This window comes from Humulus lupulus, chromosome 2, assembly GCF_963169125.1.
Source record: "Humulus lupulus chromosome 2, drHumLupu1.1, whole genome shotgun sequence".
NCBI lineage: Eukaryota > Viridiplantae > Streptophyta > Magnoliopsida > Rosales > Cannabaceae > Humulus > Humulus lupulus.
Genome location: NC_084794.1, coordinates 53,524,140 through 53,549,338, shown reverse-complemented (window position 1 = coordinate 53,549,338; position 25,199 = coordinate 53,524,140). Strand labels below are relative to the sequence as shown.

At 39.3% G+C, this 25,199-nt stretch overlaps 2 protein-coding genes across 3 annotated transcripts; one reads left to right on the top strand and one right to left on the bottom strand.

Annotated features, from left to right (window-relative positions):
- Positions 1-365: 365 nt before the first annotated feature.
- LOC133817823 (DNA-directed RNA polymerase 2, chloroplastic/mitochondrial) lies at positions 366-9,041 on the top strand. Of its 2 annotated transcripts, none has more exons than XM_062250431.1 (19): positions 366-1,560; positions 2,054-2,260; positions 2,366-2,499; positions 2,582-2,648; positions 2,849-2,907; positions 3,448-3,565; positions 3,677-3,790; positions 4,067-4,198; positions 4,281-4,697; positions 5,312-5,362; positions 5,759-5,829; positions 5,913-5,997; positions 6,187-6,339; positions 6,477-6,551; positions 6,655-6,744; positions 6,862-6,909; positions 7,727-7,841; positions 7,933-8,036; positions 8,171-9,041. In XM_062250431.1, the coding sequence occupies exons 1-19, from the start codon at positions 619-621 to the stop codon at positions 8,279-8,281; spliced, it is 3,093 nt and encodes a 1,030-aa protein (XP_062106415.1). In that variant the 5' UTR covers positions 366-618; the 3' UTR covers positions 8,282-9,041. The 2 variants fall into 2 exon arrangements, with proteins under 2 accessions (XP_062106415.1, XP_062106416.1); XM_062250432.1 differs by having other exon boundaries at positions 1,260-1,540.
- Positions 9,042-9,792: 751 nt separating this feature from the next.
- On the bottom strand, positions 9,793-16,553 carry LOC133817822 (uncharacterized). The gene is made up of 13 exons (XM_062250429.1): positions 16,402-16,553; positions 15,756-16,237; positions 15,571-15,656; positions 14,737-14,816; positions 14,358-14,413; positions 13,610-13,658; positions 13,238-13,384; positions 13,017-13,112; positions 12,395-12,508; positions 12,166-12,293; positions 11,667-11,908; positions 10,307-11,107; positions 9,793-10,184 (listed from the first exon to the last, which is right to left on the bottom strand). Exons 1-13 carry the CDS (start codon positions 16,417-16,419, stop codon positions 10,135-10,137), a joined length of 2,349 nt encoding a protein of 782 aa, XP_062106413.1. The 5' UTR covers positions 16,420-16,553; the 3' UTR covers positions 9,793-10,134.
- Positions 16,554-25,199: the final 8,646 nt, after the last annotated feature.

The following is a 25,199-nucleotide window of genomic DNA, read 5'->3' as shown; positions in this document are numbered from 1 at the left end:
ACAAAATCAGTAATTATACATGGATTCTTCTACTCTAACTGACACAAATTTCCATGTAACTTAGAGTATGAATCCTCACATGTGTTTCTAACATACATAAGTGTCTTTTCTCTGTATCTCTATGCTTTCTCGTAACTTATTTTGACCCCAAAATGGTAGGTTGTGTACTAAGTTTTGATAATGAACATTGGCTCCGTAGGTGATGATTAAAACAGCTCACAAATACTTAATATTGTTCTTTTATATATATATATATATATATATATAAATATATATATTATATTCAGTTACTAAAAAAACCTTTACATTTAGATTTAGGTATCGGACATGTCGATAGTTTTTGTCAGACAAAAATTTCAAATATTATTCATATAATGATAATCCTGAAAACAGTCAAAAGAAAGAAGAAGAATAAGAATGAGAACAAAGGTTTAAGGAGGGTTTAAGGCGGCGTCTTCCTTCCTCGGTCGCTACCTTTTCATTTTTTTTCTGTTTTCTCTCACAGTGTCACCCTATGAATTATTTTGTTAGTGAGTTCCTTCTTGGACCCACTTCCCCTGATCCCACCATCATCTCCAACTTCGCCATTGAATTTCCTCGAATTTTATCTGTAAATTAATGTCCAGCGCCATACCCCCATTAATCTCTGCAAATTTCACCAACGGACTCGACCGTATTCCCCCATTTTCAAAATCCACAAGCTTCTTTTGCAGAAACCCATCGGATATATCCACACTAATGTGGAAAAATTATGCCAAGCTAGTTTTTAGGAGAAATCACAATTGTCGTCTCCATTCTCAGTCTTCTTCTTCTTCTCGTTGTTTTCTGGGAAAGTCACAGGAGTCTAATTACACCGATAAATTCAAGTTTCGGCCCTTTGAGCTGATTCCCAGTTCGAGTTATGTGCCTTGCGGAATGGGTTTTGGTCGAAAAGGGAAAACTTTGTTGGGAGACGATTCTATGGGAAGATTCTGTTTTGATTATTTGAGAAACCCTACTGGGTTTAATGGGTTTGGTCCCAAAGGGTATGCGAGCGTGGCAGAGGCGGTTTCTTCCACGGACCTTGAAGATGACATCTCGGCTGATGACGAATTTTACGAGCTGTTGCAGGAAATGGGCAAAGAGGAGAAGAGGCTGGTCGGACATAGGCGGCGGAGACGGCAGAGGATTGTTACCGGAATGGCGCTTAGAAGGTATGATGCTCTTAAGAAAAGGCAAGTGAAGATTGAGACAGAAGCATGGGAACAGGCGGCGAAGGAGTACAAGGAGCTTTTGATGGACATGTGTAAGCAAAAGCTGGCACCAAATTTGCCATACATGAAGTCTTTGTTCCTTGGTTGGTTCGAGCCTTTCAGCAATGCCATAGAGAAGGAGCACGAAGCATGCCGACTGGGGAAGAACAAGACTGCTTATGCACCATATTTTCATCAGCTACCAGCAGAAATGATGGCAGTTATAACAATGCATAAGTTGATAGGGTTGTTGATGACAGGATCGGAACATGGCCATGCCAGGGTTGTTAAGGCTGCGTGCGTCATTGGTGAGGCTATTGAGCAGGAGGTTTGAACTTGTTTTTCTCTTTTTTTCTCTGTTGTCGAACTGTTTTGAACCTTACTACTTGGTTAACTAATCATTGCTAAGTTTCTTATGCCATTGCCATTCTGGGAAGCAGTATTATGTTAAATTTTTCTTGCTGGAACATAATTATCTCATGGCAGTTCCTACCCGATTAATACATTCTCTCACTTGTTGCTTTATTTAAATAATAGCATGCTTATGATTTAATTTACTTAAACCCTGTTTTGTTTTTATTTCATAGTTTTTTTGTTTGACTTGGATATAGACTTAAAAACATGTGAGGCGCTTCTAAATGTCATTTTCTCTGTTTCCAAGATTTGGAACTACGTTATAGTTGTTTCTAACTTTTCACAGAGTTTACCCTTAAGTTGGTTTTTTCACAATTTACACACTACACTGTTGTAATCTTGCTGCCCTTTCGTTCTCTTTATTCTAAGAGCAGTTCTGATGCATCTTTACTTCATGAATGTGTCAGGTCAAAATCCACAGATTCTTGGAAAAAAGAGACAAGAAAAAGGTGAATAAACTCCAAGAAAATGAAGGGGAGTCTGACTCTAGGGAAGAAGATAAGCTGAAGAAAAAAGTCACCGATTTGATGAAAAAGCAGAAACTGCGAGCACTGAGACAGGTGGTGAACGGACAAGATGCTTCAAAACCCTGGGGATATGCAATCAAGGCTAAGGTTTGTATTCCGTTGGCAATTTCTGCTGAATAGTTAATAGTGTCTGGCTTAAAAAGCAGTTAATAGGCTTTTTAAAATGTTGCTCTTTCCCTTTTATATTTTCAGGTTGGAACTCGTCTAATTGAATTGTTGATTCAAACGGCTTATATACAACCTCGTGGTGAACAGTTGGGAGACGACCCACCTGATATACGACCAGCATTTGTGCACACATTTATGACTGTGATGAATGAGGCAAAGTAAGATTACTCTTCTGGTTTAGTGATAGATATGTATTCCCAGGTTCCCTAGAATTGTGCCTCAGAAATTTTCTTTTCACAGAAAATCTGGCAGAAGATGTGGTATCATTCAATGTGACCCCCTAGTTCTCAAAGGGCTCGACAAAACTGTAAGTAAACCCCATTTATTAGAAATTGAAGTTGCATGCTACCTAAACTACTTGAATATAGGATTATTTATGCGTTTTGGCCAAAGAACTTATCTTATGGGATTTCTTTGGGTTCCTTCTTGTGGTTATCTTAGCTTGTAGATTATGGTTTAGTTAGTGCTCTCTTTCTGAAACTGAAATTATTCCATTTGTTCAAACAGGCACGACACATGGTGATGCCCTATATGCCTATGTTGGTACCCCCACTTAAATGGACTGGGTATGGTATTTCATATTTCTGCAACCACATAGCTATATTGTACTTAACTTCTTTTATTTAATCAGTACATTGAGTTTAGTTTCAGAAAATTGGTGGAAACATCATATTTTGATTTGATGTTTGTTTTTTGTTGTAATCTTAGGTTACTTCTTGATTGTCAATCTGTCATTTAGTGATAAAATTTTGAACCTTAAAGTATTTGGTTATCAAGACATAAATTGAAATGTAGTAGAGGCTATTTTAGCATTTTCCAATTTGTAGTTTTCAGGCTGGGGTTGGTAGGTAGGTACTATAGCATATTCCAAAAAAAAAATTGAATGAAGTTTGATTTTACAGTTTTAAGCAGCAACATTCAAATTCAGAAAGTGAAAATTAGCTTTCAATCCATGTTTGATGTTGTGGGCAATCAACCCAAAAAATCCTAAAATTGACTTTTTAATAGGTTAAAATATTTTGTGGAATATCACAACTTTGTATTTGTTTCTTCTGTTTGATTGGTCAACCATTTTTTAATGTGATGTGATCATTTTTCTTTCCCAGTTACGACAAAGGTGGGCACTTGTTCTTACCATCCTATATTATGCGTACTCATGGTGTGAGACAACAGCGTGAAGCTGTCAAAAGGGTCCCAAAGAAGCAACTGGAACCAGTTTTTGAGGTTTGTGAATCCAAGTGCTGCATGACTTCCCCTCACTTCTGAAAATCCTTTATCCTAAGTAATGGTGAACAAATTATGGAGTGTTAATTTCTTGTTCTTACTATTTGTTAGGCCTTGGATACTCTCGGGAATACTAGATGGAGAGTTAATAAAAGGGTTCTTAATGTTGTGGAGAGAATATGGGCTAGCGGAGGCTGTCTTGCTGATTTGGTGGATCGGAATGATGTAATTTTCTCTATATTATCAGTGTTTCTTTATTTTTCTAGTATTTAGTAGCTCAGCTACATTCAAAGGTCTTTATATTACTGCAAGTTGTTGAATTTAGTCTTGTGTAGTTTCAGTCAGTATTTCTTTAATTTTCTAGTATTTAGTAGCTCAGCTACATTCAAAGGTCTTTATATTACTGCAAGTTGTTGAATTTAGTCTTGTGTTGTTTCAGTCAGTATGTTCCTTTTGAAGTGATTTTGAAACTCTCCTTTTGTTGAACTTTCTACAATGCAGGTTTTGTTACCAGAGAAGCCAGATTCTGAAGATGAAGCACTAATAAAGAAATGGAAATGGGATGTTAGGTCTGTTAAAAAAGTGAATAGAGAGAGATATTCACAGCGGTGCGACATAGAACTTAAACTTGCGGTAAGATCTATTTTCACTTTTCTAGACTGTTACTGAAATTTGTTTAAAGGAATTAATGAAAACTCATTTTACTGTTGAGCAGGTAGCACGCAAAATGAAGGATGAAGAAGGTTTCTTCTATCCACACAATGTTGACTTTCGAGGCCGTGCATACCCCATGCACCCATACTTAAATCATCTTGGTTCAGATCTGTGCCGAGGTATTTTGGAGTTTGCAGAGGGACGTCCTTTGGGAAAATCAGGCTTGCATTGGCTGAAAATACACTTAGCTAATTTATATGCTGGTGGTGTTGACAAGTTATCTCTTGAGGGTCGAATAGCATTTACTGAGAATCATTTGGATGAAGTATTTGATTCTGCAGACAGACCATTAGAAGGAAATCAATGGTGGTTGAATGCAGAAGATCCTTTTCAGTGCTTAGCTGTATGCATTAACCTTGCTGAAGCTTTGAGAAGCTCTTCACCTGAAACTTTTATTTCACATATCCATGTGCACCAGGTATTCCTCTATGGTAATTTAGTTGGTATTCTTTTGAACTCTTTGTTGATTGTGTTAGAATTCTGTCTTGATTCTTCAAGAACAGTGAGTAAAATCAATAAGCAGTCTCTAAGAGTGTCTGAGTCATGTTCGTAAAGCTAGAAGAGATCTGGCACTTGTTCATGCTTGAGTGCCTTAGCTTCAGTTTGACAAACTGTCCCTGAACTCTTGCGGGCTCATTTTTTATGGTTTTCCAATACTTGTAAGAAATAGCATGTAATAACTAGTTTTATGTGACCTGTTTTAAAGGTATATAAATTAATTGTTAAAAAAATGTTTTTTTAATAATTATTTAAACTAAACAGTTCTATAATAGTTTATTTTTAAAAAAGGAAAATGATGTTTTTTTAATATATTATTGCCTTATTGTAATTAATTTTGATCAAAACTGAATTCGTTTTTTTTATCAAAACTGAATTCAATGAGAGTATTTTGTATTAATTACAACTATAGACATTTATTTTGGTAATATACAAATTACAAGGGTGTGAGTGGGTCTTGAAGCAAAATACAGGGTTGTAAAATTACATATTTCCTTTGTATTATTAAAATTTCATTTTTTTTTGGTCATCTAGGATGGTTCTTGCAACGGTTTGCAACACTATGCTGCCCTCGGAAGAGACAAGGTAATTTCAAAGACAATTGGAAACTAAAAATAGTTTTTGAGCATATATTAAATATTTAGCTGTTCACTTTATATTGCATTTTATAGTAAAACATAAAGTTCTGATAGGATATAATTATAAGCTTCTAACAATTAGGGTGGGTGAGAGGCTGCTAGTGGGTTTTAAGAGGTTTCCTGGTTAGCTTGTTGCTACTCGCAGGGCATTCCCTGAAATGGTAGTAGAATGCTTTTTCTAAACCTAAGTGACTTGCCATATTTTGTTGGGATCTGCCCCCCCCCCACACACACACACACCCTCTCCGTGCTTATGAAATTTTAGTAGCACAAAGTTGCAAAGCTTCGTTTTAAGACGTCTGTTCTTTTTTATTATTATTATTATTGAATTATCTCTGTTCAGTTGGGAGCAGCTGCTGTGAATCTGGTTGCAGGAGATAAGCCTGCAGATGTTTACTCAGGAATAGCAGCTAGGTAACCTTTCTGTACCATCTCAGTGTTGAAACATGCTTCAAGTATATAATTTTATTTTTGGGAAGCTCATACTTGGATTGCAGGGTTGTGGAAATTATACGCAGGGACGCACAAATGGATCCTGCAATTTTTCCAGATGCATTGCGTGCGAAAGTATTAATTAATCAGGTAATTTTACATTTTCAAAGAATTCTTATTTGGAATTGATTTCATTTTAATTGCTATGACAAGATTCATTTCCTAATTTAAGAGTCTTACATGAGAAGCTTGTATGAATAATTTAAAGAATGCCATTGCCTTGTCGCTTGTCAGACTTCTTATAATTGATCATTTACCCTCATGGTGTATATCATCCAGGTGGATAGAAAGTTGGTGAAGCAGACAGTGATGACATCAGTATATGGTGTCACGTACATCGGTGCTAGGGATCAAATCTTGAGAAGGTTGAAGGAACGAAGTGACTTTGCAAATGATGAAGAGCTTTTTGGCTACTCTTGTTATGCTGCGAAGGTAAAAGAAAGATGTTCCATATTATTCTTGCTTCATTTCTTTTGTTTCTTGTTGGAAATGCTTTGTCCCAAACAGAAGTTTGTATATTTGTGCTCAAAAATTTAATCTTTACGTACAAGATTACTTATTATGTGCAGACCACATTAGCTGCTTTAGGTGAGATGTTTGAAGCTGCACGCGGTATCATGAGCTGGCTTGGGGATTGTGCTAAAGTGTGTACCAATTTCTCAATAGTAAAAGTATACGTTACATATTAAAAATCTTGTTCACTTTTTATCTACTTCAGAATGTAATTATAAACTTGTAAATGAACAGATCATTGCATCTGAAAATGAACCAGTACAGTGGACAACTCCCCTAGGACTTCCCGTTGTGCAACCTTATCGTAAATTAGGAAGGCAGTTTGTGAGTGCTGGAAGATTTTCTGTTATTGTTAAAAGTCATAAATATTCTTAATCCTATTCTTAGGAGTCATCTAGTCATGTCAAGTTACTGAACTCAATTTTTCGTCAAATTTTTCAGATAAAAACTTCCCTCCAGATTTTGACAATACAGCGAGAAACAGAAAAGGTATTAGTGCAACTGTATTTCTTGTTATCAGAACTATTTTATTTTATTTTACTTTTAAATAACATTACTCACCTGCCAACACTCATGACCCATGACTATCCCTAGATTGTATTATTTGACATCCATGGCACAGAATGACTATTGGGTTCACCGTATTTCAGTGCCACATAGTGTAATATCTGCATAGGCGTTTATTGCTGAAGAACTATAACTGTGGCCTAAGTACCAATGTATTTGAAGTTAACATAACCGACTTTCTTTTCCGTGGCTTTTCTCATTTTAGAAAGTTCCTTTCTCCAACCGACCTAGCTATCATTTTTTGAAAAGCTTTCTTTCTACAAAGTATGAGCCTAATCTTGAAATTGATTTATAAAAAAGACACTTCTTGGCAGATTTATCTTTATCACTGTTATCTTTCTTTTAAATAGAGGTACATTAGGAGATTTCTAGGTAGTGTACTTGTTAAGGAAATAGTTTTTTCTGGAATGTGTAGGCATGATTTGACATGCACACCCTTGCTAGAAGCATGCAAATAAGTTTGGCCCCTTCTACTTCTTTAGCAATTGATGGATGATCACAACAGAAACAATGCCACTGATCTTTGGGTTGCCTGATTTTTTTTTTTTCCGCAAGGCTTGGGCTTGCCTAATTGGTTTAATCTTTAGTTGTGTTTCAACTAATTAACATATTTATGACAAAATATTATTTATTTCTTAAAAAACATACATTTTTATAAACAGAGAATGAAATAAAGGAAAGATCGAAAATGTTTAATGCTTTTAAGGCTTAAATAGATGTGATTTCTGTAATGTTTTAGGTCATGGTCAGGAGGCAGAGAACAGCTTTCCCACCGAATTTTGTTCACTCGCTCGATGGTTCTCATATGATGATGACTGCAGTAGCCTGCAGAAAGGCAGGCTTAACATTTGCAGGTTGGATCTCGTTGGCTTCAATCTAGTTTGCTGCCTTAATTTTCTCCATTTCATTTCAAATTATCATAATATGTGCTGGCATATCATACAGGAGTTCATGATTCATACTGGACACATGCATGCGATGTGGATGAGATGAACAGGATACTTCGAGAGAAATTTGTTGAACTATACGAGACTCCAATACTGGAGAATGTACAGTTCCTCTCTTCTTGACTTCTCATGTCAAATAAATCAAATTTTATGCCACATTAAAGATGCAAAATTTGCATTTTGCCATATGAAAACATGTTTCCAATTATTCTAATACATCCTATGTTTACATCCAGTTATTGGAGGGCTTTCAGCAGTCTTTCCCTACATTGACCTTCCCCCCATTGCCCGAACGCGGTGACTTTGATCTCAAGGATGTTGTAGAGTCATCTTATTTCTTTAACTGATCAAGACAGGAGTTTCTCCTCATTTCAAATGCCCACGGCATGCATCTGTCGGTCTCCTTATCATGCAGCCATACTTCTGTGCACATGAATATTAAGGGAAATAGAGGGGCACAGAGACTCCTCGAGGAACATGCTACTGCACCAGATACATCTTATCTTGCAGATGTGAGAAAGTTATCATAGGTATGATGTCCATTCACTTTGCAAAAAAGCCTTGAGCTCAGACCTAGACAGTAGTAGACATTCCCCTTTGTACAGCTGAGATGGATAAGTTTCGGAATGTTCTTGCCATGTTGGAGGAATCCAAGGACGATACAGCAAAAAAAGTCAAGTACTTATAGAGTTCGTTCGTTATATAGATTCATATGAAGGGATGCAGAATTTCATTATCATCTTCTTCCAAGATTATAGAAAAAGAAAAGGTTGCTGATCCAGGTTTTCTGTTTTCCATAATATTGTACATGTTTTTGATGGGATGAGTTTACATGGTGGTCCATTGTTGTATCTCTTGTTTTTTTCCTCGTGTGTAAATATGAGCCAGTTAAACATGTAGTGGTGTTGAGGAAACATTTGTTTGACATAGGAAAGATCATATTATAGCTCAATTCCTCTTTATGGCTAAAGAAAACATAAAAGGGGTGTGTATATCTCAAAGCATGTCATTGGCACTTTTGGAAAGAGTTTACGTGTACTATTTAAAAGAATAACCATTATTTTTGTCTATGATTTATTCTAATAATAATTATTATCATTGCTATTATTTATGTAAGCACTTTCTAATGGTATTTTCTACTTTTAATTTATTGGAGAAGACAAAAAAAAAAGAAAAAAAAATGTAGATTTGTGGGCTATTGTTTGAGCATTTTTAGTAGTTGAAACTAGGCTAAAGCCTTGAAAGGTAACTACTTGGAAATTCTATTTTGAGCATAATTGTAAATATGTCCAAAATATGACATCTTAAAAAGTAATTAACACAATGAGTTACTAAAGAGTAACCGAAATAATTAGTTGTTTTTTAATTGTAAAAGTTATCATAAAGTATCCGAAATAATAAGTCATGTTTAATAAAATAGCTAAAATAATGAAGATACCAATTAGTGACTAAAATACAAGTTACTATAATGTAATAAAAGCATTAAGTAACATTTTAAAAGTAACCAAAGCATAAAGTTACTAAGTATAACTAAAATTAATATATCACGTTTTAGTTTGTAACCAATAGATAGTTTTTTTTTGGGGGGATGAAATAGGCATCTAAAATAGCTTGGTAACTATAAAATTTAAGAATTGGTCGGAGAATGCTAAGCTCGCAAGGGTAAATATGCTTTTTTTTTTTTTTTTTTTACCTAAGAATATCTAGTAGTTAATTGTAATATCCACAATTTATGGCATTTGGTTGGATTGTAAGAGTTTAAATTTTAGTTTTAGGTTATGAAATAAACTTGAGTTTAATCCAAAAAAAAAAAAGACGATAAACGGTAGTGAAAGCTTGGAAGGTTAAAACCACAATATATCAGTAAAATGAGATGCCGTTTTGTTATAATCAAATATATTTTTACACGGTAAAAAAACTGTCTACATAGTACTTCCACTATTTTATATCTATCATCTCAGTATTTTCCCCTGTTCTTCCTCCGAACTCACCATATCCCAAAAAAGATTATTTTGGTGGAATAACCATATAACTTCTCGACTATAAAACTTTCAAGTCAATGAATAGGTTTTCACTCATCAGAGCCACCAAACACTTTGGAGCTACGTCAAATCTCCCAATTTGTTCAATGAAGAACAGCCATGTTTGTAGAGCTTCACAACAATGAACTGTCATTTTTTGCTTATCACACGCACTTGGGTTAGTAGCCCAATCTATCATTTAAGGACGTTCGTCCATCACCAGATTGTCCTGCATAAATTCCCAATTATAAATACAAATGAATCCACTAAATCACAGATATTTATATATTGAAAAAAAAAAACAGGAGCAAAAAACGGACCAAATATCAATGCTTTAATAAAATCACTAACCTTCAGGGGGAACCCATGCATCACAGTCTGAATTGGAATCAAGGAATGAAGGCTTCTCAGGACCAAGTACTCGTTTAGGCTTTTTATGCTCCTTTGAAGTTTCTTGGATCTCTGTAATATTTTCTTCATCTGATGCATACCGCCCCTTTTGGTGTTTTAGCAGTAATGCCACAGCATCCAATGCCATAACTTCAGCTGATGATGTGGAAGAAGTAGTCTGCTGAGCACCATTGTTACCCTCAAGTTCTTTAACTTGCTTCCTTTTCCTGATGATCAAACCAGGGGCTGCATTTTCGACCCTGGGTTCCTCCACTTCTATCTGCGAGTCATCAGCATTGATCAACACCTTGTTTCGGTCTTTATAGTCAACAAACTCATCAGAGTCCTGCATATTTAAAGGCGCTAATCGTTGATTCTCCTCATCTTCTTTGTTGTTAACAGCTCCGAGCCATTGGGGCTTGGGAGCAACATAAACAGCAGTTTCGACCTCTGCTGCATCTTGTTCAATCTCATCGGGCTTCTTGCCAGATCTCCCTGATTCATCTGCAGCTTCCACTTTTTCATCAATGACACTTGTTGGTTTTTCAGGCTCAGCGTTTTTCTTCGGTTTTATAGGAGGTTGCTTCTTGACTGCAGGAGGAGAAGTTTGAGATTTTATAGACTTTGGTTCTTGTAATTTCAGAGCCCTTTTCTTAGCAGCTTCTCCGGTTGGGTCTGCAATCTTCAGAAGGTATAATATCCTATCCAGATCGGCTTGGAGAGCTGTTAATTCCTCCTGGAGTTGCGTGGTTGTATCAATCACTGACAAGGTAAGAAAATCACCAAGAAAAGTGAGTTGACTATCTAGGACAAAGGAGATCTACTAATAATACTAATGCAGAATAAACATTAAAATCACTGTTGTTTTGTTCTTCGTTCTTGCCAACCAAAATATAAAATAAAAATGTAAGTATTTGATCTATGTTCATCCTAGTTTGAACATAAATATGAATAAACCACAACACATGATTAGAATAAAAATTATTTTAACTTCTGCAATATTTTTTTTTTCAAAAAAGAATTATAAAATCAAGCATTGAGGCACATTATAATCTGTGATATAGTAATTATTAAGGCCAAAGCTTGAAAGCTTTTTGAAAATAATAAGGACCAATAAGATAAAGAATCAATGAATATTTCTTTTTCCCAAAGTCACAAACTATATGGGGTAAACCAAAAAGTGTTTCATTGTTTCGTAATTGCAAGTAAATACCTTAATGAAGAGAAAGAGAAATATTTCTCGTTATTTCTTTCTCATTATGGATTAGTAGGCTTATCTTAAGTATATCAAGGTACTAGGTTTTGAAATAAGAATTCTCACCAAGCTGAGATGAAATCCCTGACATAAAGGCATCAAGTGCATCTCCAGTTTCAGTTTCTCCTGTTTTTTCAGATGCTATTTTGTTTTGCTCTGCCAAAATCATCTCTTTCTTGCCTTCAATTTTTTTCATGATCACATCTCTCTTATCAAGAAGGGTATCTGCAGTTTCAACTGATTGGTTTTCGACATCCTTTTTACCGGAAGATTTCTTCTTTGTCCGGTCATAAAATTCATCTTCGTCACTAAACAAAAATGAATAGTTATACGAACTAATTAGTAGATGAATATCATTTCTAAATAAACCGACAAGCATTTAGCAATTTCACCTAGTGACAAATATCTTAGCCATCATATATTTCAGTTAAATAAAAACCATGATGATGTTAGTCAAACAAGCAATCCAGACCACAAATCCCAAATCTTGGGTTTAGAATCTACAACCTTCTATCTCAGAGCTCATGAATCTAGAAGTAATAGGTGATTGTCATTAACAATGTACCTCAAAAATTCATCTTCTTCTTCTGTTACTCCTTTCTTTCCATGAGAAAGTTTCCCAGTGCGTGCACCAAGACTTTCTTGGATACTCTCATTCAGTGTATCTTCCAAATTTTCAAGTTCTTCCATGATCTACTAATGAAAAGAATAAATGTCAAAAAGCCAAGAAATCATACTTCCACTTTTCGACAACCACATCAACAATGAAAATCAAAGGATCATGCAAATTTTACCTGTGTTATTCTTTGCTCATTTCGAGCAATCTGAGTTTGTTGCCCTTGTGACAATCCACCTTGAGATATGTCCTTAGCACGAATTGCATCTATTTCTTTCTTCATATGAGAAATCTACAAAAAGAAAACTAGAATTATCAGTAAAAATTGCCATAAACTAAAAATCTTGAGTTGTGTATATAAACTAACAATTCCTCGCAAGAAGTTTAAGTTTTCAAAAGTAAATGAAAAGAACATTCCACAAATGCTGAAAAAAAATGTGACTTGATTGTTCAGTTGTAATAAATCTTCCGCAATCAACCTAAAAGGTTTTTCAATAATTTTAGCTTTATTTACAAACTGAAAGTTAGATCAAGTAAACCATTGAAATACACACACAAATATCAATATCTTTTGAAAAGAAACAAAAGTTTGAAATGCATATAAGAAAAGAGGATAATATATCTCCAATAACAGAAAAACGCAAAACAAAACAGCAATAGTAATTGTATTAATAATAGAGCAATAAACTGTAGAGAGTGATCTAGAATACAAGGGAGGACCATTCATCTTAACGTCAGAAAGGAAAAAAGTACTGCTGTCACATTAGGCATTTCATACCACAACAGAGCAAACAACCAACCTTCTCCATTCTTTTGATAACTTTTTCACGGGTTTTTGCTTGCTTCTCTGTTAGTTGTCCTTTGTAGGTCTGCCAAGTTATCTCATCACCATCGTCCTAAATGTACCAAATGAATTAGTATGGCCATCAAGAAACTAAAATAAATAATGCCTGCGGTAACTCAATGAGCAATGATATGTAAAATCATATTCTAATACAAAGTGACATTAAAGCTTATAAACCTCAGCCTCTTCAATAGCATCCTCTCCCATGCCCCATGAGACACCATCAGCAAGAGATGCTTCACGTCTTGCTCGTTGAAGTGAAGCTTCCCGATCTAGCACCTCATCTCGAATCTTAATATTTCTTATTCTCTCCAAATCGGCTTCCTACAATAGGATCACAGTGTTAGTAAAAGATGAAAATCAGTACTGCAATAATCTCGAAAGTGGAAAAGATGACAAATAAAGCAGAACTCGGTCGATGAAATTTTTATTGAAATTCATTGTGTGATCTGTTGAAATTAAAAAGAAATAAATGAACAGAAACTTAAAAATAGTCCAACAAATGTTTATACTTTTAAGGAAATTATACAAACATGGAAATAGTCTTACTGGTGGCATCAAATCTGTTGGTCCTTGGAAAATGTACAAACGGGATGACCTGTACAAAATAAACAGTGAAATGACTGAACTTTAACAAGTGTGCAGCAACAAGCCTCAGGTCAAAGAAGCATGATACAAGTATAGCTCAAACTTGTATATTACTTCTTCAATTAAATGTTGAAGGTGGGGGTCATTGATATAGCAGTGCACACACAAATTGATCTTCAACTTTAAAAATTAACAATTAAAATTCGCAAATGGCTATAAGAATTACTGAGCGGAAATCAGAAGAAAACTAATCTGATATCTCTTCCCAAGATTGACTCAAAATTTGTATCCAAAAATTAGACTAGCAATCTAATCTGAATATTAGCCTTCTAATACTTGTTTTAAATTAAAATGCTATATCATCAGTGCCTATTAGTTAAGTTCTCCGTAGGAATACCTTCACTGGAGGTTTTGCCGTTAATTATTACTCTGACCCTCTGCATTTTAGCAACATAACACAATAATTCATTTTCCAATTGCTAAACTCTACATGATCACACACAACACTTTAACACTGTTTTTTTTAGGAAAGGAGGGAGGAGGTTGGAGAGGGTCAGATATATGGGTTGAGCTCATACTAGTCATCTTAGTATAAACAAATTAAGAGAGAAGAAAAAAACATAAACCAGTGTCCAAAATTCAAAGAAAACATAGATTAGTGATCATCCAAATAAATAAAGTAAGCGTTTAATGGGAACAGATAACGTACTGTCCAAATCGAATGACATCACCAACATGTAAATCCACATAGCTCTTTTTCTTCACCTGAACTCAAGGCAATAGAAGAGACAATTCGTATTACACATTACAGGGCTAAGGCAACGAAAATAGATTGCAAAAAAGACACCAAATATAACTATAAGAAATTTTTTATGTACATGCAGAATAAACTTGAAGAACCTATTATAGTAATATAGCTTCCATCCTTTGATTGATAAAATCTAAACCACATAAAATATAACTTCCTTCCTCTAATTGAAATTTATAGAATATTTCTTAGTTACAATCAAATAACATACCAATTTAGGATATATAACGTGATGCAGACTAACAATGCAGGGGTAAGAAGAATTGTTTGCGCAGCATACCTGATTCTTGTTGATGAAAGTACCATGAGTACTACCAAGATCATAAATATAAGCTTCTCCACTTTTTTTAAACTGAAGAACTGACATGTAGAAAACAACTTAGCATGATCAAGAGAAAGCAAAAATTCATATATATATATATATGTATCTATACGCACCAACAAAGAAATCATATGGATACATGCTGAAAATGTACATATGAAATACAGCATGCAATATATAACTAGATCAAATATATACACACACACACACACAAGCAGAAGAGATATTTCAAAATCTTAAACCTCAAATATGTTAAATATCTCTTCTGCGTGTGCGATGATCTATATAAATTATATATATATATATATATATATATATGCACGCACGTATAAAAGGGAAAATACATCTTTTCCCACAAGAATTTTGCGGTTAATGTAGGAACACTTAACAATGATGTGGGAAGTGAGCAATGGTAGAAAAGTGCGGAAATCATTTACAATGATGGGAAATGGGAACTAGCTGATCCAAGAAGGGACAAGCTTAGCTCACAAAACTGGAGTAACTGATAAACACCAAACTAACAGCTCTTCTCTGCCCCAACTTTAACACCACATTAATAGGTTTACTAAGCCAAAGTTAATAGCTTTCAAATAATCACTTCAAATTCATGTCATAACACATTATTGATACACAATCATATAATGTAGTGTTTTATAATTGAAAAAGTTGAGCATTTGAGCTCAGTCTTGAGTTCTTTTTAAATACAAAGCTATAACTCTGTTCCAATTATCCCAAAGCGAGTGAATAAAAGGGAATTTGGGCATCTAAAAAATGGAATAAATGAAAGTCTACCTGCGTGAAAGCGAGAAATGGTGGGGTGATCCAGTACAAAGTCACAGAGGTCCACACGCCCAAACATGTAAGCCCCTTTCTCATATCTGAATGAAAACTTAAAATTCAGCTACACACTATGAATGATATGAACAACCACAACGTCCAATTCTTTAGAGAATGAGAGGAAAAAAGAAAGGACTCACACATCGAATTGATCTATTATAGAACCTTCCTTCAGAACTTCAAAGTAGAAATTATGGTCGGGAGCCTCACTCCACGGGGGAATCGTGTACGGAACGACATGTCGTTGGGATTCATCAGAGCTCTGCTTGGGACCGGGTTCACTAGTTTTCGCAACTTCGGCGTTCACGGAATTTGATTCGGATTCTTCGAGAGGAGCTTCATTTTGGCGTTCCGGTGGCTTTGGTTCTGAAGAACTAGGCTCTTTGGGCGGAGGAGGGCACATTGGGGGCTTCATTGTAGTTTCTGAATGAACTGGAGACGAAGAAGAGGAAGAGGAGGAGGAGGTTGTGGGTTCGTCTAGGGTTTTGGGTTCGGAAGTTGACGTAGGGTTAGAGGTTCTGGGAGGAGGAGGACCCATGGCGGTCGTCATGGTCAGGCACACACTATGCGCACTCGGATACGCCGCAACACCCGGATACGCCGCAACACAAGAAGACGAGTCCTAAATCGGATCAATGATTCAATTGGATGGTTCAATAAAATTCTTCAAAATCTCAATTTAAATACCTTCCATTTTAGTAAAAACTAAAGTTTGTTCCATAAAATATTTAAATTTCTTTTGTTGATAAAATAAACTTCATTAATAAAAATATAATAAAGTCATACAACTGAAAGACTAGACATCCAAAAGGAAATCAGGATGTCATCGGACCAAACATGCCGATGATCTATTCATTGAGCATTTGCAGCCAATCTATGATAGTCACGACGAATATGAATTAGGCACATTTTTTAAAATTTGGATAACATACTTATGTTCTAACAAAGACTCAAGATTGTTGAAGAATAAATATCTCTTGTTTACCATACAATATGTCTCAACAATATAAACTAAAAGTCCCAGCGAAAGTATTCAATCCAATGCTACCATCATACCCACACATTCAGCTTAGGTAGCTGAGAAACATCATACAAAATAAAGAAACAAACTAACACTAAGAAGCATAACAAAAATTTAATAGACAGACTTATAGAGTAAAGCTAAAAATAATCTATCCATATATGGAATATATATATATAATTATCAAGCAATTATTCAACATATAAACCAATTGTTGACACAGACATTTTATCAAGCATTGCATATGTTGACTAGAACAATATCTACAACAATATCATATTGCAAATATTGTTAAAGAATATAATATTGTCTCAATGGAAAAGATGAAAAACAAGATTACAACTTTATGTGAAAATACAATTGATAAAATGATCGATTAAATAAAAGTTACAACTCTATTGCAATAGAAACAAATAAAACTAGAAAGATATAGAATAAAGTAGAAAATACAACTTTATAGTAAAAAATACAAATAAACTAAAGAGATGTAGAATAAAAATAGATAGAAAATACAACTCTTTGTTTTAACCCTCAATTTGGTAACAAGTACTCATATCTCATATGAGATTATTTTGAGTACTACTTATATTCACTTGATTGACTTATTATTACCTATTGAACCTAACAATAGTTAAGTGACTAGTGTTAAGATAGGTTACCATCAATCGTGAATTTCTTTAGGGATTTTAAGTCACATCCCTCAAGATGAGCAATCACTAAATCTCTTGTTAGTAGCTTAGTGAAAGGATCTACCAAGTTTTCACTTGTTCTCACATAGAATATTGAGATGACTCATCTTTGAATCAATTCTCTTACATATCCGTGTCTTAAACTAATGTGTCTATACTTCCCATTAAACACTCCACTGTATGCCTGAGTCAATGTTGCTTGGCTATCACAATGTATCGATATGGTGGATACATTCTCTTTGATGAAAATAATCTCTATCAAGAGATCTCTTAACCATTCGACATCCTTACCATTAGCAGCTAGAGTTATGAACTCTGCTTCTATAGTAGAATGAGATATATAGGTTTGTTTCTTGGAACCTCAAGAAATTGCACCCCCACCAAGTGCAAATACCCAACATGTGGTGGACAAATTGTCCCCAAGATTGGATATCCTACTTGCATCTATATACCCTTCTATGATTGAAGGAAATTTGGAGTAGTGAAGGCTTATCCCTTGGTTTTCTTAAGATAACTGTTGACGCGGTTCTTCGCCAACAAATAATTAAGAGAATGAGAGAAAGGGATTAGTGCTAAAGGTGAACCGAAATAGATATATGATCTTAAAGGATGAAAGAGGTGACTCAATATACGTTTTTTAAGTGGTTCAAAGGTTAAAATCATTCTACTCCACTAGTCAATATTATTGATGTATACTGGGTATTTGATTACAGAGTATTTCTCACAAGAGATTATTTTTCCAACCCTTATCAACTCCCAGGGTCTCCATATTTATAGGAGAAGGCACCTGGAAGTTGGTAAGAAGGTCATCCCGTGACCTTCTTACTTGTCGTATCAACTCTGCGACATTCATGATTAATTCCTAAACCTGACACATAAGTGTGGTCAAATCGATAGGTAAGGAGATAATGGGCCACACGGCCCAACCCAGTCGTGGGTGTCTGAATACGCACGTTCCTGCTGCGTGTCCGAGAAGTCAGGGGGATATCAGACACGTGATGCCTGATATATGCACGTTTACCTTGCGTGTGTTGACTTCTCAAAGGGTCGTAGCTCCATATCTAGTTCGTACCGCGAGCTGCATACTGGACTCGACCTTCGGCCTTCAGGGGGCCTGCTCCAGTCTTGGACAATGGAGGCGAGCCCTTGGGGCTTCCTTGAGCTAACGACAGAAGCTCCGGTCTTAGGGGAGTCCATGAGATAATCATGATTAGTCCGCAGCTCGGCTTGCTAATCAGCCCGTGGGAAAATCAGGGCGTACATCTGCCCCCCAAGCTCCTGCTCGTGGTATACTACGTCATATATAAGACCACAGTAGGGGCTTTTAGACTTCCCCATGAACTCTTCGTATTCCACTTTTTACGCAGGCGCCTGATACGTGGAACATCGTGGGTGGTGATGGTACGTCTTACGAGAACCGCATTTAATGGCCTAGCCTATGCCCAGCCGTCGTTTCATATTTCGAGTGGAGGGCCTCGGATCCCTCATCAGGGCCATCCAACGGCCCTCTATACGTGATCCTTCACGCATATAAAAAGGGGTGGCCACCCTACGCATGGGCCACCCTTTCATTCGAAATTTTCCAAACTTCTTTTCTTCTTCCCTCTCCATTTCAGAAGAACGAAACCCTCTACTCTGTTACTGCCACTTTCAGCATTCAAGAAGCTTAGGCGCACGGATTTCTCCAAAGCTTTGGAAGCTACTACACCGACGAAGCTTTTACCAACGCGACACCTTCGTCCACCTCCCAGCCACACACTGTAAGTTTCCTGACCATGTGTGTTTTGAAAATATGTCACTGTAGCTGCATGCAAGGGTTTGCTGGGTTTTGTGGATACGGAGGGTGAAACCCCTTTTAGGTTAGGGTATCTTTGCAGTAGGAAATCACTTAAGAATATGGGTTTCAGGATGCTTTCTCTGGGGAAAATTTCTGGGTAGGAGTTTTGGGAATTTTGGGTGCAAAACCGGGTAGCTTAGGGAACACGCCTCACAAGCGGTTTTGCAATTTTCTGCCTACTGAAACTTTACCCCCAAGGCAAATTCTATCCTGACCCTCCTGACACACAAATTCCGAGTAATTGGGGATATGTTGGGAGCACAGGCGCGTGTTCATCGAACCGCGTGGTCCCACTCTCCACGGGCTGGGCTTACCTCAGCTCGTGCAAATAATAATTGCTTTTTCCTCATGCTTGGGTCGCCTTTTCTTAAATGTTTTCTTTTGTTCGTTAGGCGACCAGATGGCTCCAAAGAGGAATCTCCCTCAAAAGAACGTCAGCAGCTCGGCCCCCCAGCAGGACAGAGGAAAGGCGATGATGCCTAGCTCTCCGATCCCCCGCTTCGGCCCGGCAGTGGAGAAGGAGGTCGAGGTGGCTCCTGATGCATTCTTTGAGGCGGAGAGAATCGTCTCAAAGATCACCGATTAGGCGAAGATTAAAAAAATCCTCCTTTCCCACAACATCACCTTGGGGAAAGCATCTGTAGTGGCCCGACCTGCCTCAGAGGGCGAGCAGAGCTGTGCGCGGCCTGGAGCGGTGAACATTTTAAGGCAGGGGCCTTCCTTCCACTGGATCAGTATTTTGCTGATTTCCTTAACTACGTGGGGTTGGCCCCATTTCAGCTCCCCCCCAACTCCTACCGTCTGCTGGCAGGGTTGAGGTATTTGTTCCAGAAACACGAGTGGGAGGTCCCCACTCTTGCCGACATTTTATATTTCTTCTGCCTCAAAGCCAGCCCGGACCAGCGGGGGCGAGGCGACGGGTTTTACTACTTAACCCGGTTTCCCAATACGGCGGCGGTCATCGAACTGCCCAGCCACCCTAATGACTTTAAGGACCAGTTCTTCATGTCAACTGGGTTCCGGAACTGCGAGCACCACTACTTCAATCGTCCTCGTAAGTGTTCTCCGATCTTAGCTCATACGTTAAGTATCATCTTAGCTCCTCCCGTATCCCGTTCTGACTTAGACTAATCTTGCAGCCATCTTCGTAAGGACAGAGAAATCTGTGACCCTCGGGGCCCAATATGAAACACTGGCGGGCTTGCCCCCCAGTGAGAAAGATTATCGTGTGCTCGTGACGGACGAGACGAAGGTGGCCTGCAAGCTGATTTTTCCAAATCAGACCCTGAACCTAAAGAGGCCCTGGGGGCTGCCCCCAGCTCGCGACATCAGACCTATCAACGTGGAGGAGGTCACGGGAGATGAAGGTGAGGAGGACGAGGGCGACGAAGTTCCGCTCGTGAGGAACAGGAAGAGGACCTTGGAGGTCGCCCAGAGGATGGGCGAGGAGAGGACCCAATCCGGAGCAGCCGCGGGTCCTTCTAGCCAAGGTAACCCTTACTTGTTTAGGAATCTAGATAAGGCCACTGCAGACCCTCGGTTGGCTAGGTTCAACCCTAGGCAGCTCATCCATCGTCACCGAAGCGATCTGGACCTGAACACAATCCTGCTCCATTGTGTCGACCGGCTTGTGCTGGATCACCAAGAGAGCCGACCTAGGGGTACCGTAGTTGTAGATAACACCCTAGCCTTTAGGTCGATCCTATTCGAGGAGTATGGGACCAACCTCCGCACATGGCCATCACTCTGGAGGGGTTTCTTAGCTCCGGGGCTTAGGCAGTATGTAGGAGAATCTAGCCCTGAGTCAGACCCGGAGCCAGAACTTGCGCCAGTTCGGGAAGTAATCGTCTTAGGTTCCTCTTCCAGCTCGGGAGGTAGGACTCCCTTGGTATTCGCATACTTTTTATATTTAACCCTTTGTCCTTGTCTCTGTATGGTTGCTAACTTGTACTAACCATGTTTTTGTTTTGACAGAAGAGATGTCTCAGCCCGAGGAGAGCCTGCGAGGTGCAGTCTTCGGGGGGAACCCCTCAACCGGGCCAAGACTGAAAAGGCTCCGGGCGTCCAAGAGCGCCGCTGGGGTCTCCACCAAGTCTCCGGCAAAGGAGAAGGAGAAAACCCCGGCAGCCCAGGTCGCGGGAGCGATTCTTCCTGCTGCCGGAGCAGGCCAAATGCCTCCACCACCTCCGCGAGCTCCCGCCGCCACCCAGGACGCAGGAACGGAGCTCGGGACTCCGGCCGCGGTGGCCTCCGATGTACGCATCCCAGTCAATCCCCAGGACCTGGAGAAGATCCCAGAGGCCTTCCGGGGAACGGTGTACGAGTTGGCGAACTACGCCGTCAGTCATATATACAAGTTCACCGAGAAGGAACTCCGGGCCATTGAGACAATGAGCCCGGTTGGCGTAATGGAGTCTTCAATGAGCATGACCCTAACGGTAAGCTGCCCTGTTTTTTTTTTTTTTTTTTTTTAAAGCTTTTACCATTACACTTTGCCCTATTTTTCCTCTAAGGCAATTTATCTTTCATTTCTCGCAGGGCATCGTCGCTCTTCACCGGAGCATCGTCAGGGCCAAAACTCAGCTCGAGGATATGAGGACCGAGCACTAGGCCTCTCTTCAGGAGGCTAAGGCGACTAAAGATGCCTTGGCGACCTCGAAGGCCGAGTTGGAGAAGACCCACTCGAAGGTCCAAGAGCTCGAGACCTCCCTTGCCACCTCGCGGACAGACCTCGAGGCCGCGAGGACCGAGATCCAGGCCGCCCTGGAGGCCGAACGGACCACTTCGGAGCAGTCCATGCAAGATCTATTCTATCACTACTGGGTCTACAATCTAGAGGCTGACTTTTCCTTCATGTCACCGAGTCTCTGGGTGCGCTTGCTGGTGAAGTTCCAAGCTCGCCTTGACAAAGAGGCGCCGCCTTCGGAGACTGGGGAAGGCTATGGCGCGGCGGAGCAGGGTGAGACAGCGACCTCCAAGGGGCCATCTGACGGAGCTTAGGGCGTTCTTTCTCTTTTACCCTTGAATGTTTTTAAGTATTATTTTTTTTTGATGTAACCTTTGCATGAGGTGTTTTCATCTCGAGACAATTTGCTTCAATGCTTTTAATTCACGCTTTTTCATGCCTTTTCGCGCTTTGGTTACAATAATAATTTTTTTTTTGAGAAACTTAGTTCGCGTTAACTTTTATCCATATCTCGAGCTCTTTAGGAAGAACATCGATCAATAAATTTAAATTAACTTCTAAGTTCTATGACCCGGTTAGAACCAAGAACTTAATTTGAAAACTTAGTTCGTGTTAACTTTTATCCATATCTCGAGTTCTTTAGGAAGAACAACAATCAATAGATTTAAATCAACTTCTAAGTTTTATGACCCGGTTAAAACCAGGAACTTAATTTGAAAACTTAGTTTGTGTTAACTTTTATCCATATCTCGAGCTCTTTAGGAAGAACAACAATCAATAGATTTAAATCAACTTCTAAGTTTTATGACCCGGTTAAAACCAGGAACTTAATTTGAAAACTTAGTTCGTGTTAACTTTTATTCATATCTCGAGCTCTTTAAGAAGAACACCGATCAATAGATTTAAATCAACTTCTAAGTTTTATGACCCGGTTAAAACCAGGATAGGACTTAGTTAGCGTTAACCCTTATCATTGCCCCGCGTTTTTAAGAAAACAATGGCCAATCGATAAGAATCAACATCTAAGTCGTTAAGGAGACCTGGTTATATCCAGGTACCATATGCCCCTCAAGTAACTGGGAAAGGGTCTTTCGTGGTTACTTTAAGATTACATTTGCAAATATGCGTAAAAAGCTAATTTTCATTGATACATAAAAAGTGGCCTTCCAGGCCTTACAAGTGGATCATTGGTAATATTTCTTTAAGTGGATGGCGTTCCAAGTCCGCGGGACCGCCCCTCCATCAAGTCGAGCTCACTTATAAGTTCCCTCCTTGATGACTTTGATGACCTGGTATGGTCCTTCCCAGTTTGGTCCCAAAACTCCATCTTTGGGATCTTTCCCGGCTAGGAAAACTCTCCTTAGGACCAAGTCGCCCATGCTAAAAGCGCGTTTTTTGACCTTGGTGTTGAAGTATCGCGTGATTCTCTGCTGATAATGGGCGAGCTGGAATTGCGAATCCTCTCGCCTTTCATCAACCAGATCGAGGGAATGGCACAGTAGCTCGTGGTTTCGATCTTGGTCGTAAGACTGGACTCTATGCGAAAGAACCTTAACCTCCACGGGGAGGACTGCCTCACTCCCAAAGGTTAGGGAAAAGGGAGTATGACCCGTAGGAGTCCGATGCGAGGTCTAGTATGCCCACAGGACTTGGGGGAGCTGTTCTGGCCAGACCCTCTTCGCTTCATCTAATCTCTTCTTGAGGCTCGCCTTTAGTGTCTTGTTGACAGCTTCGACCTGGCCATTAGCCTGAGGATAGGCCACGGAGGAGAAACTTTTCACAATCCCATGTCTTTCACAGAATTCGGTGAACAGGTCGCTGTCGAACTGAGTGCCGTTATCGGAGACGATCTTCTTGGGCAGGGCAAAGCGACAGATGATGCTTTTAACCACGAAGTCAAGCACCTTTTTAGACGTGATCGTTGCCAACGGCTCTGCCTCAGCCCACTTAGTAAAGTAGTCAATGGATACCACGGCGTAACGGACCCCGCCTTTTCCAATGGGGAGGACGCCAACCAAGTCTATTCCCCAAACGGCAAACGGCCATGGGGCCGAGATCATCTTCAGCTCGACTGGAGGAGCTCGGGTAACTGCAGCGAATCGCTGACACTTGTCGCACTTCACATATGAGATCGAGTCTTTGGACAGAGTCGGCCAGTAATACCCTTGCCTGAGAACCTTTAAGGCCAGGCTCTGCCCCCCAGTGTGGTCTTCACAGAATCCTTTGTGAACTTCCTGCAGGATGGTCTTCGCTTCATTTGGAAGAACGCACCAGAGGAGAGGTAGGGAGTGCCCACGTCGGTATAACACCCCATCGACTATCGTATATCTAGGAGCTTGATACAGGACTCGCCATGCGTCGTTATGCCCTTCAGGCAGCTTTCACTCAACGAGATATTCAAGAATGGGGTTCATCCAGGTCAGCCTGGCGTCGATCATCTCGACCTCCGCCCGATCTCCTTCTATACTTGGTTTTTTCAAGAATTCTATTGGCACCAACCCCAAGGTCTCTGTCTTTCCCGAGGTGGCAAGCTTGGCAAGAGCATCTGCATTAGCATTTTGTTCCCGAGGTATCTGTTCGATCGATCCTCGCTCAAATGCGGACAGCTCGGCTTTTACCTTTGCCAAATAGGCGGCCATCTTGGGTCCCCGCGCCTGATATTCGCCCAGAACCTGGTTTACCATGAGCTGGGAGTCACTGAAGCACTGGACGGAGCTCGCCTTTAACTCCTTCGCTATCCTCAGCCCGGCCAACAAAGCTTCGTACTCTCCCTCATTGTTGGAGGCCTTGAATCCGAACCTTAGCACCGAGTGGAATCTATGTCCCTCGGGGGATATCAGAATGATTCCGGCCCCGGAGCCGTTCTCGTTGGATGAACCATCCACAAAGATCCTCCACAACGAATGGGGCGAGGCGACCTGGGGTGAGCCCTCTGCTGGATCCTCCTGGAATCCCGTGCATTCTGCCACAAAGTCGGCCAAGGCCTGACTTTTTATAGCAGTTTGCGGAGTGTAGAAAATCTCGAACTGACTGAGTTCGACCGCCCATTTTTACAAACGTCCCGATGCTTCAGGTTTTTGCAAAACCTGCCTTAAAGGTTGATCGGTCATGACGTGTACTGAGTGAGATTGGAAGTACGGCCTGAGCTTTCGTGAGGCCGTGATTAGGCAGAATGCCAATTTTTCCATCAGTGGGTATCGTGATTCTGCCCCGAGAAGTCTCTTGCTGATGTAGTAGATTGGCTTCTGAACTTGGTCCTCTTCTCGTACCAGTACGGCGCTAGCTGCGTCCTCAGTGACATCCAGGTAGAGGAAAAGAGGCTCTCCTGCCTTGGGCTTAGATAGCACAGGC

Coding starts and splice junctions, on each gene's coding strand:
- LOC133817823 (XM_062250431.1), top strand. CDS start 619: ATGTCCAGCGCCATACCCCCATTAATCTCTGCAAATTTCACCAACGGA. Junction 3,791..4,066: donor ATTTGGTGGATCGGAATGAT/GTAATTTTCTCT, acceptor TCTACAATGCAG/GTTTTGTTACCAGAGAAGCC. Junction 6,340..6,476: donor ACTCTTGTTATGCTGCGAAG/GTAAAAGAAAGA, acceptor TATTATGTGCAG/ACCACATTAGCTGCTTTAGG.
- LOC133817822 (XM_062250429.1), bottom strand. Junction 14,817..15,570: donor CATTTCTCGCTTTCACGCAG/GTAGACTTTCAT, acceptor TCTACATGTCAG/TTCTTCAGTTTAAAAAAAGT. Junction 11,909..12,165: donor GAAGAAGATGAATTTTTGAG/GTACATTGTTAA, acceptor ATTTTTGTTTAG/TGACGAAGATGAATTTTATG.